The sequence below is a fragment of the Anastrepha obliqua genome, chromosome 1, assembly GCF_027943255.1.
Source record: "Anastrepha obliqua isolate idAnaObli1 chromosome 1, idAnaObli1_1.0, whole genome shotgun sequence".
Lineage (NCBI taxonomy): Eukaryota > Metazoa > Arthropoda > Insecta > Diptera > Tephritidae > Anastrepha > Anastrepha obliqua.
In genome coordinates, this window is record NC_072892.1 from 31210403 (window position 1) to 31222560 (window position 12158).

General features: G+C 39.1%; 2 protein-coding genes across 2 annotated transcripts in view; one reads left to right on the forward strand and one right to left on the reverse strand.

Annotated features, from left to right (window-relative positions):
• The window catches only part of LOC129236227 (afadin), a 125117-nt gene extending 121998 nt beyond the window's left edge, over positions 1-3119 (reverse strand). The window contains exon 1 of the mRNA XM_054870485.1: positions 2524-3119. The gene's annotated coding sequence lies outside the window, so the exon portion shown is untranslated. The remainder of the gene's footprint in view (positions 1-2523) is intronic.
• Positions 3120-8583: 5464 nt separating this feature from the next.
• Positions 8584-12158, forward strand: LOC129251425 (chorion peroxidase). The gene is made up of 9 exons (XM_054890791.1): positions 8584-8944; positions 9114-9303; positions 9563-9802; positions 9876-10273; positions 10337-10726; positions 10784-11286; positions 11346-11504; positions 11574-11893; positions 11977-12158. The coding sequence occupies exons 1-9, from the start codon at positions 8701-8703 to the stop codon at positions 12044-12046; spliced, it is 2514 nt and encodes an 837-aa protein (XP_054746766.1). The 5' UTR covers positions 8584-8700; the 3' UTR covers positions 12047-12158.

Below are 12158 nucleotides of genomic sequence, written 5' to 3' on the forward strand. Positions count from 1 at the left end.
CTATAGCTATTATTTTTTATTTAATTTTTACTATTTTTTTTATTATTTTTTTTTGTTTAATATTTATTTTATTTATTATTTATGCAGTGCAACAATACATTTCTTACATTCCCATACAGTTCCACTGCGTTTATTCTTAGTGTATGGCGAATTTTTCTGTTTTTCACTGTTTTGCGTGCAAACGCAAAGGACTGCTTCCGCGTGTTGGGTATTCAGGAATATTAACAGTTTGTAGAATTTCTTCTGCAATGTCCAGCAGAAAGGTTGAAACTGAATATTTCTTAGAATTTGGAATTTGCTTGGCTTTTCGAAATAAACAACGTGTTTTTTACAGTTAATCTAGCAGGCATACATTGTATGTCATTGCCAGGCCAGATAACAAGACGACTTGCACTGCACAACTTTCCAGCGCAAGAGGTTAAGGAAACAATTACCTTTTTATTACATATTATTAGAAAAACTGCATAAATTTGTTAGTGAACCCATATCTGCAAAGGATTTATCTTCACTATGCGAATGTTAAATTATATTCCTTTCGGATGTCATTTTTTTTCACAAAATACAAATCTCGCTCTTTGGGAACCTTGCCCTGAAATATTACTTGTGTTGTTCTTTATTTAGTTTTTATTTTAGATTAATAATTTTGGCACATTTATTATTATTTCTCCATTTGTGAGGAAGCAAAAATAATTTTTTTTTTCTAACATAATTGTGAAGAAATATTAGTGAGTTTAATGATTGGAATAGATTGGACTTTCAGCAAGGACTTACTTGAGTAATTTCGCCCGCATTTGTAAATTATTCCTACTTTTTTAACACTTCTGCGATATGAAATAATGTAATTTGTCGTTATAAAAGTAAGCAACCCAAAACGGTAGGGTACCAAGCACTTTCTCGCGCATATGTACATATCTACATATCCAGCTCCAAACCGTCTTGATCAAGATTAGAAGCGACACCCCACACCCAAGTGTGCACGAACTGGATAGAAACACAAACTATAGGGAACATATTAGAAGCGGAATGGAGTCCAATGACCGACAACTAACGCGGCTTTGGAGAGTAGTGAGTGAATGCTTAGCGTAAAGACTACAACATGCAACAGGCAGTGGTAGCAAGATTCGAATTCGAAGTCAGCGGTTTCGTGCGCAGCAGCAAATATAAACATCCGACCGAACCGTCGATTTAACCCAACACGGCAAGTGTGAGTCGCAAACGTTAATGTTAGTGTGGCATGCTAACACACACACACAGACGCATATGTATAAAGAACTTGGCCGGATTTACCGCCACAAATAACCAGCGAACAGTGAATAGCGCGCATTTGCTTCAGCTAGCCAGTGATAAAGCTAGGCAGCAGTGCTGTTCAGCGGGTGTACGAATATCTAAATACAAATTGAAGAAAGAAAGCAAAAACCAAAAACAGTAACGAGGCAGTAGACGATAAAGCAATAGCTAAAACAAAGCAGAAAAAGCAATAAGCCAAAAAAACAAGCAACACAGCAAAAACGACAAACAGCAGAAATTCCGATCTTCCAGCCGAGAATGCCGTCATAATGAACAAACAGACAGAACCATAGCGTCGACGTCGGCCACAGACAGGGTTTATTGTGGTTTCACAACTTGAATACTCGTATGGACAGGTAGAGCTATGTGAAAATGTATACGCGGCTTAGTGTTGAGCCATGCGATGCTCAGAGAGTGGTTGTAGCAGAGATGCGTCTCAAATTTCTAAAGAAACAATAATACACTTTCCGGATTGATTAAAAATACGAAGGTTAACGAGAAATAAAAAATAATGAAAATAAAATCGTTTTGCCTGGAGACGAATGAATTGAAATTCTAAAAGCGCACCCTTGGCTGGAGTGTAAAGGCAAAACAAAAAGTAAATAAACGAAATGGAAACGAATATGCGGTGGCGGACAATTTTAACGACTTCAGTTTGAAATGAATATGGAAGTATTAACAAAGGAAAGTGAAGGAAAATTATTAAGGAGACATTGGCATGTACAAAGTTATTTTAAACCGGGCATTCCAATTGGATTAATAAAATTGATGAAACAAAAGTTGATGCTGGTCGATGGGAATAAATTACTAGAGAAAAGGTGAAAGGAAAAGAAAAAAAATCAGTTTCTCGCTTAGAACTTGATGAGGTCGGCCCTGGCATAAGAAGTAAATAACAGGTCGTATACTCGCATATTTGCAATTTTAAAAATACTAAACCCACACATTGGGGGCTGCAATTTATTTGCGACGGCTAGCTGAATTGTTGTTATAAAAAATACAAATTAGCTAAATTAGTAAAACAAATTACATATATTTTATAATAAATATATGCACTACATACACACATATGTACATATATATGTAATTACATCAGCCTCATTTGCTGATTTAAAATGCAAACGCAGTTACATACATATGTACATTTATATAATTGACAACGACTAACGACATTTACGCTGTAAATCGTGTTCAAGTACCTATTATAATATTCATGAATATTGCGGATTTTTTAATTACCGTTTTCCAAAATGAGACTTGCATTCAGATCGCTTAAATAATCCTTAAGGTAACTTAATCCTTCACCTGTTTGGCCGCTATTAGTTTTGCTTTTCACTGTAATTACAACTTTTTAGTAACTCAATTCCAACAATTGGCACACATAAACAGAATTATTTGTTATTCAATGCTCATTGCAACTGAAATTCTGTTTTGCAAATTTTATATCCAAATTTGTTATTTTTCTTTGCGTCGTTTTTCACATGCAGAATTTCGTCGTTTCTTTTGGAATTCCAGGTTTGAACGCGTCAAACAACAGACAAAAATATGACTGCTTCTCTTTCGCACTTGCACAGCAGTCCTTGGCGTCGGCGCAGCTTAGACTACTAAGCAGCGCAGCAAGCGATTTTTACCTTTTGAAACAAACAGCGGCGCCGCATTGACGCCATTAACACAATTCAAATTCTTTTAACTACACTTGAAAATTAGTCACACAACACGCGAATACAATATTTTATTTTCATTTATAAACACTTGTACTAGTTTTGATAAATTTTTGTAAATCTTTGAATTTTCTCACAAACAGACCGAAACTTTAAAACACACAACAGAACGATTCGGATGAAAACTCACAACTGAATTCCAAGTAATCCAGTGGAATTCGGCTTGTCTGCCAACAACAAGGTAAATCAAAAACTGTCAATCCAGAATGACAGTGGAATGAGAAAATAAGAGATCGTGTGTTAGGTAGCGCTCTTATTTCAGTGGCGCTCAAACGGTGAATGCTAGGTATAGAAGGAGCAGTACTCCGCTAAATTGCAACACGAGATTGCATGCTAGCCAGTTGGTATTGTTTGTTGACAACAACTGCTCGTTTATATATTAATTTAACTAAATTTTGGCAGTTGCTCAATAAGAGGCTGATGAAAAATGACATTAAATGAACTAAAACGAATTTAGTTTGTAGTGTAAATGGAGAAATTGGCAACAACAAAAAAAAAAATTGGATTGGCGTTCTAATTGTTGCGCATTGGCTACGCTATTAAGAAACCGAAAGGATAAAGTGATTGTTTTTAACCAGTCGAAAGTAATCAAATAAAATGACCTCTATTACCAAGACCTAATTCGCTGTCAGGTGATTTTGATCATTGTGACTACTTGGCAAAAAATTCATAACAATTCATTGTGAATACACGAAAACTGCAAATCAGCGTAGCTTTGTTTTCTATTATTGTAGGTGTCTCCTAGACAGACGGCGGCGTTAATCGGGATTACCGATAACTGATTAAAATTGTCGTGTTACAGACAGTTATTACGCACATTAGTGAACAGCTGATTTGTTTATTGGATAGTTTTGTTTGTAAATCGTGGGTCGCAGGTAACAAATGTGGGCATTAGCTGCCCTGATACTGAAAAATAATTATTTATTAGAAAAAAACTTACATTGAAATTTTTCAAACTGCTCCGAAATATCAAAGCAATGAAGGTAATTTTGAACCTGTTAGTGTAAACCAGCATTGCCTCCAGTCTGTTTTGTTATTCCTTTTAAAAATTTCATTATTTTTCATTCGCAATAGATATTAACTGTCATTTTTCGGAAATGTTGTCATCGAAATTCTGCTAATCCGCTTTAATTATGAGATTTAAATCTAGTTTTCAATCCTGCAATTAATTTCTCAGATAATTCTGAATTAAGTCGTTAATCCCGATAAACGCCACCGTTTGTCTAAGCTGTAAGGACCAATTTTTCAGTGCTAGCTTGATTGTAGCTTTACGAAAATGTTGCCATGCGATCTGCTAAAATGTTTTATTTAGTTTATAAAAAATAAATCAACCCTTCCACAAGTTATACATTGAATATAACAAAATTAAACGTTTTACTGCCGTTTTTGTAACATTATTTCGAGAAATGAAAACTTGTATGCAAAAATGGCGTTTAGTATGGGTTTTTTAACTAAAATTGGCGCTCATTTCATTTGTATATTTTCTGTGTTGTTGAACTTTTTATCAACACTGTATATAATCAGAGAATATTGTGCTTAATAACATTGAAGTACATGGACACACACCATTGAAAACGTATCAAAGGAACCGTTTTAACACTAACACCCGCTAGATGACGCTGTATGGCGTAGGAGAAAATTGCCATGAGGTGAGAAAGCACAAATTTCAGAAGAGATTAAATGGTATTTGAGGACAGATGCATATATTTTAATAAATAGTTTTCGATTTAAATCTTACAAGTAATAAAAATAAATCTGTTTAAATTAGGCACTGGTGATGTAGAACTTCTTCTTCATAGCTGTGGTGGTAGCTTCATCAACAATCTTCTTCCAGTTCACTCTCTCTCTCTTGCTTCATTTCTCCACTTACGAACGTTTATCACTTTTAAGTCACTTTCTTGAAAGTGGCGCTGTAGAAAATTCTGCGAGAATTCAAATAGCAAAAAACTTATTTTGAAGTTTGATGATGCTTCTGCGCGCTTATCTTCACTTTTACTTGAAGAAGTTTTTTAAAGGGTGTTTCAATACTTCCTCATATAGACAAAGCGTAAACGCTACCAACACTGAAGTGGTATTATTTACTAGGAAACATCATTTATCGAATGCGAGAGCCCCCTTGTCGTTTGGGGAAAGTGCCGCGGTTGAATTACATAGAAACAAAATTGGAATTTAAATGTAGAACACAGAGTGAGGAAAACCTCAACAGCATTTTACTCATGCAAGAAAACCATAGGTGCGTCCTTTCGTGCCTCATCACTGTAGGGTCTTTCAGGCAGAAATTGTCGCTATAAGAGAGGGCTTATTGCTCTTAACTTTTCTATCTTAACTACGAGGGAAGTATATGTATGTAAATATGTCTACTCGGGTAGGCTCAGGCGGCTCTGAAATCGTTAGAGTCAGTAAAACACTCGTCAAAAGCGGCAGTTGAATGCCACAAATTATTATGCGAGGTATCGAAATATTTTAAAATAAACCTGATCTGGGTGCCAGGCCATAGAAATAAAGAAGATAATTCCAAAGCAGATGAGCTTGCAAGGGGAGGTACAACACGAAATATGCACCCACACAATGCACTAAGACCGATTCCCTTAGCTCCATGCAAATCGTTATTGAAGAAGAGGAACGCCTCCTGTTCATGCAGGCTCTTCACGCTGGGATTCGCCTCTCCTGTCAGCATTGAAGAGGTCCCACAAATAGGGTTGCCGAAATGAACAAAACTCATTAAATCCACAAATTGGTTCAAAGAAGGCTCAGGAGAGTAAAGGATGAGCTCCAGTGGTACCACAGTGGGATTATTCAGGCCCAACTGTGTCGGATGACGGCCACTTAACCTAAGTTAACCTAACCTAATATTTCTGCAACGTTTTTAAAAATAACTAATGAGAATAGCAAAATAAAAATTTCCATCACTCAACATTTTTTTGTTTTTCTATTTAGTAAAAAAGTTATACAAAAACAAAATTTGATGATTAATTTTGCGCCAACTTGTAAATATATACATTGCATGCAATTGAAAAAATGCATGTTGTTATTGTTTTTGTAGCAGTTTGAATGACAGTCCTTGGCCGAATATTAATGCGGGTCGTTCCGGTTGCGTAGAACCGACTGCCGTGGGACAAAAAAAAAATGCATAAAACCTGCCAGCTGCAGTTCAAATGTTAAGCGATGCCTGCTTTTTATGATTCGTTAAATAAATTCATTCTTCGCGATTCATTTCGCGACTTTGGTCGAGTTTAGAAAAGCACGCCAGTCGTTTCTTGCTCGTGCTAACCCCGCGCCAGTTGGACACACCAAGTGAAGCCAAGTCCTTCTCTATCTGATCTTTCCAACGCAGAGGAGGACTTTCTCTTCCTCTGGTACCGCGTCGAATTCTTTCAGAGCCCTAACGTTTGTATCCATTCGGACGATATTGCACAGCCAACCCAGCAAAATTCATTAGAATGGAAATTACGGGTGTACACCTTCTACTTTAGTTTTCAATTGTCTATCAGGCCGAAATTTATAGATTAAATTCATTATATTCTTGAACATTAGATGGTCTGGAGTATAGCGATACAAGCAGACGCGCAATTTGGTGGTATAAGTTTGAAAAATTTTTGCATTTTTTTTAACTAAATCTCTTGGCTTTCTGATCCAAGTTATCGTTTTAAGGCACACCCTTTACGTTTTAAGTACTGGTGGCGCCATGGTAGGTGTACTACCTAGCAGATCGTTATTCGGCTCTGAGCGAATTTGACAGATATGCCGACGTCATTCGTTTTGTGTTTCACAATATTTAGCTTTAGCTTAGATTCCAAAGTTCCCGTCAACATTTTTGTTCACCATGGCTGGCGTTGCGTGCAACGGTAGTACTCTCTGTTTTTAACTCATCACTTTTTCTTGCAGAGCGCATTATTTGTATAGTACAGTGGTAGTATAGCACCATGGTGAAAAGATTTCAAAGGTGAGCTACTTAGCAGACCGTTATTCGGCTCTGAGCGACAGAATTAGCTGATTGGCTGACGTCACTTGTGGCCACGAAGTAGTTTGCTAGATGTATTAGTGATATAAGAAAAAAATTAGCCAGTAACACTTCATTGCCGTGTGAACAACGACTGATTGGACGAGTGTGTGAATGTGTGTGCAGTTTTCGGGTGCCGAATGCACAAGTGACGTGACAGCTAAAGTTCGGCTCACAATTTTCTCTTTCACCATAGATAAATAGCAAACTTGGTTCTCCTCACAATTTTCTTTTCGCCATAGCTAAATAGTAAACCTGGCTCCCCTCACAACTTTCTTATTCACCATACCTAAATAGCAAACCTGGTTCCTTTCACAATTTCCTCTTTCACTTTACCTAAATAGCAAACCTGGTTCCCCTCACAATTTTCTCTTTCACCATAGCTAAATAGTAAACCTGGTTCCCCTCACACTTTTCCTTTTCACCATAGCTAAATAGCAAACCTGGTTCCACTCACAATTTTCTTTTTTACCATAGCCAAATAGCAAACCTGGTTCCCCTCACAATTTTCTCTTTCACCGTACCTAAATAGCAAGCCTGGTTCCTCTCACAATTTTGTTTTTCACCATAGATAAATAGCAAACCTGGTTCCCCTCACAATTTTCTTTTTTACCATAGCCAAATAGCAAACCTGGTTCAACTCACAATTTTCTTTTTTACCATAGCCAAATAGCAAACCTGGTTCACCTCACAATTTTTTATTTCACCATACCTAAATAGCAAACCTGGTTCCTTTCAAAATATTGTTTTTCACCATAGCTAAATAGTAAACCTGGTTCCCCTCACAATTTTGTTTTTCACCATAGCTAAATAGTAAACCTGGTTCCTCTCACAATTTTCTTTTTTACCATAGCTAAATAGCAAAACTTGTTCCCCTCACAATTTTCTTTTTCACCATACCTAAATAGCAAACCTGGTTCCTCTCACAATTTCCTTTTTCACCATAGCTAAATAGCAAATCTGGTTCCCCTCACAATTTTCTTTTTCACCATAGATAAATAGTAAACGTGGTTCCTCTCACAATTTTGTTTTTCACCATAGCTAAATAGTAAACCTGGTTCCCCTCACAAGTTTCTCTTTCACCATACCTAAATAGTAAACCTGGTTCCTCTCACAATTTCCTTTTTCACCATAGCTAAATAGTAAACCTGGTATTCTACTCGTATCAACCTTGGTGTAGCACTACCTTTCTCGTGGTTGTTTAGGTCATGCTCTTCCCCGAACTACGAATGAGTGTCGCGATGTTTTCTAACCTACAGTTTAAGTATGTCCCCTCCGTGCGTCAATTGGTTTTCATGAAAAAGGTTTTGTTGGTAGAAATAATTTTTATGTATTTTTTATTTTCGCAGTTGGGACCCAGCTCGGGCCTTTATGACTTTTTGCCATACGAAAAGATGCCTGGCCGCAGGGTTAAATATGTATATATAGAATCATAATTCTGTAGCCATGCACACACACACACATATACATACATATGCATGTACATATATGCATATGCATATAAGTGCCGTTAATACAAAACATTACTTTTCCTATGTACGAATATCGAATTTATGCTCAGATGTAGAGCTCAGGAGAAATTCCGATACATTTCAGTTCATAGCGGCGCATGTGTAAGCCTTCCAACTAAAAGTGTGGAATGGTTTGAGAATTTTCTTAAAAAATTATAATATCAAACCAAATAAAAAGCATAAAATGCGTTCTTTAAAATGTTTTATGCTTACATTTCTCGTTTATTTTACTGTTTGTTCTATGAACTGCGGAATTCATGGATTTTCGGTAGCGAAAATAAAAAGAGAAGCTGCCACTCCCGAATCTGCCAAAGCTGCCCATGACACAGCGCCTCCGGTTGATACTCCTGCTTTCACCATTGCTGACGTTGGCGTTGAAGAGGATGATGAAACTAACACTAACTGGGACTGGCGAACGTCTGCTAATGGTAGCTCTTTTGTGAAGTAGCTGTCGTAGAGTAACCCAAACCTGACCTGGTTAACCTAACCTAAAAAATGTTGCATCAAATTATTACAGTTTTTCTAACTTTTTGATTTGCGATTTTTTTCTGATTTCTGTAATTTAGCTACGCATTGACATTTATTTATTTTCCACAGGCACCACACAAAAGTGTGAATCAGGCGATCTAAACGAATGCGAGGCTTGCCCGAACAATGTCGCTTGTGTGGCGAAAATTCAATGCCCCGCCCATGTACGCATGAAAGATCATGAGAAGCCGCAAATCTGTGATTTGCCTGATGGGAGCTCCGGTTACTGTTGTGTTACTGGACAGGATCACATAGGCAAGTTTTAAATGATTATACATAAACTTATAATACGTACAAGGTGGCACAAAATTAATCACTCCAACGGAAAATGTTAAAATTTTTGCAAATGACGTCGTACGTCAATCACATTTGACACTTGCAAACCGACAAGCTGCGGAGCGTCTCAAGGTTAAATTGGGTGTTTAATTTTGCGCCACCTTGTACACAAATACATACGCACGCACACATCTACTTGCAACCTTTTTCCCGTCTCGTTTGTTATACTCGTACACAGTAAGACGTCCTGGTATTGAGCGCACGCATTTCGTTGAGTCTATGCCCATTTCTGTGATGGAGGAGACGCGTCAGCGGTTTCACCATTTAATGCACAATATTCCAATGCAACCGGTGGGACGTGGTAAACCAGAATTCTTGCATGGCATATCTTTCCATTCCAGCGCACTGGATGATAAGGAAAATTTCCATTTATCCAATTCGGCAATGCAGCAAGTAATTGCCGCCCAGTTGCTCTCAAGCAAGTTAGTACAGTTTGATTATTCGATTTGTTGTTGTTAAATATGTACACATTTACGCGTTTACCTACATATGTAGAGAAGCGATTCCGGTAGATGATCTCATCACGAATAGTGTTCTGGTGGATTATAAGGAAACACCATTGGCCCAGCACTGCTTAGGACCTCGTCTGTGTAGTAATTTCAATGCACGCTATCGCAATTTCGACGGTACGTGCAACAATCGTCTGCCGGGTCGTACGCATTGGGGTGCGGCTGGTCAGCCCATGGAACGTTTACTACCGCCCGCGTATGAAGATGGTCTGTGGACGCCGCGTTTGCATTCAGTGGATGGCTCCGAATTGATGAGTGCGCGCGAAGTGTCACGTCGTCTACTGACGGAGTCAGATAGGCCACATCCGCGGTACAACCTAATGCTAATGCAGTTCGGTCAGTTTCTGGCACATGACGTCTCACAGTCGGCTTCCGTACGCTTAGGTGGGATATATTGAAATTTTAAGCTGAAATCTAATGTCTTCAGTCTTCATTTCCCCAACACAGAGAATGGCGAGTTGGTGGAATGCTGCACACCGAACGGTGGCCATGCTTTGCCGCCACACAAACGTCACTTTGCCTGCATGCCGATTACGGTGGCGGAGGATGATGAGTTCTATAGCACCTTCAATATACGCTGCATGAATTTTGTGCGCCTATCGCTCGCACCCAACATCGATTGCAAACTGAGCTATGGGAAACAGCGCAGCAAGGTTACCCACTTCATTGACGCTTCGCCGGTGTATGGTTCGAGCGAAGAAACGGCCCGCGAGCTACGCGAATTCAATGGCGGACGACTTAGAATGTCCAAGGAATTCGGGCGCGAACTGCTGCCACTCACAAGCGACAAAGTTTCCTGCGATAGTCATGACGAAAGCAAGATTTGCTACAAATCAGGTGTGTACATTTAGTAGCAGTTATTTGGTTTTATGTTTGCTCATAATATCCATGCAGGCGATGGCCGCACTAATCAAATCATCTCGCTCGTTACCTTACAAACACTTATGGCACGTGAGCATAATCGCATTGCTGGCATTTTGGCGCGTCTGAATCCTCGACTCAACGATGAGCTGCTCTTCCATGAAGCGCGTCGCATAGTCATTGCTGAGCTGCAGCATATCACCTACAAAGAGTATCTGCCAGCCATAATTGGGCGCCGACACATGAAGCGATTCCGTTTGGTGCCACAGCGTCACGGTTATGGTAGAGGCTACAACCCCAATGTGAATCCCGCTACCACAAATGAGTTTTCGGGAGCAGCCTTTCGTATGGGACATTCGACCGTCGATGGAAAACTTTACATGCATCTGCAGGATTATAAGGTGGCTGAAATCATCAACATTCCCGATGTGATGTTCAATCCGTCACGCATGCGCATTAGGTCCTTCATGGACGACATGATACGCACTATGTTCGCACAGCCAATGCAAATGGTGGACAGCTTCATAACGCACGGTGTAGGTTAAGTTGCATAAATTTCGCGCGTAAAATGGTCTCCATTCAATTGTGTTTTCAGCTAAGCCGTTTCCTGTTCCGTGGTCACCATCCCTTTGGCTTGGACTTGGCAGCCCTCAATATACAGCGTGGGAGAGATCATGCGCTCCCAAGCTACAATAATTACTTGCTGGTGATGGGGCATAGCAAAGTCCACAGCTTTAATGATTTACCCGAAGAGGTGCGCTTTGTACTGGAAGCTTAGGTTCTAAAAAAAATCTTAAGTTTTTATACCTCATTTATTTTCAAGATCGGTCGGAAGCTCGCTGAGATTTATCGTCATCCTGACGACATTGACCTCTGGGTAGGCGGACTATTAGAAGACTCAATACGGGATGGCATTGTGGGCAATACATTTGCCGAATTAATCGCTGATCAATTTACGCGCTACAGACAGGGCGACCGGTACTTCTATGAGTATGGCAAAGATGTGAATCCGGGCGCGTTTACGGTTGAGCAGTTGAACGAGATACGCAAGGCGTCTATGGCTCGACTGATCTGCGACAATGCGGATCACTTGACGCTGAATGAAGTGCCTCCGGCGGCCTTTGTACGCGCCGATTTCCCACTGTAAGTATTGCAATCGGGCGAGGGGAAGGATAACGGATTCGTAATTCACATTTGTATGTATGTATTTTTCTTCTTTTGTATAGGAATACGCCAGTGCGTTGTGACAGTGATCAAATACCCGTTGTCGATTTAACAGCCTGGCGCTGGGAATGAAATTTGTAATTCTTATTCTTTAAAAATCTCTGGAATATACTTGTATACATATGTACATATGTATTTAGCAGTTGAGCGACTTGAAAAAATATACTTATGTATGTACAGCTTT

Excerpts from the sequence above, each read along its gene's own strand:
- LOC129251425 (XM_054890791.1), top strand. The coding sequence starts at position 8,701 with ATGCGTTCTTTAAAATGTTTTATGCTTACATTTCTCGTTTATTTTACT. Across the intron at positions 8,945-9,113 it reads CTGGCGAACGTCTGCTAATG|GCACCACACAAAAGTGTGAA; the intron begins GTAGCTCTTTTG and ends TATTTTCCACAG. Across the intron at positions 10,727-10,783 it reads CAAGATTTGCTACAAATCAG|GCGATGGCCGCACTAATCAA; the intron begins GTGTGTACATTT and ends ATATCCATGCAG.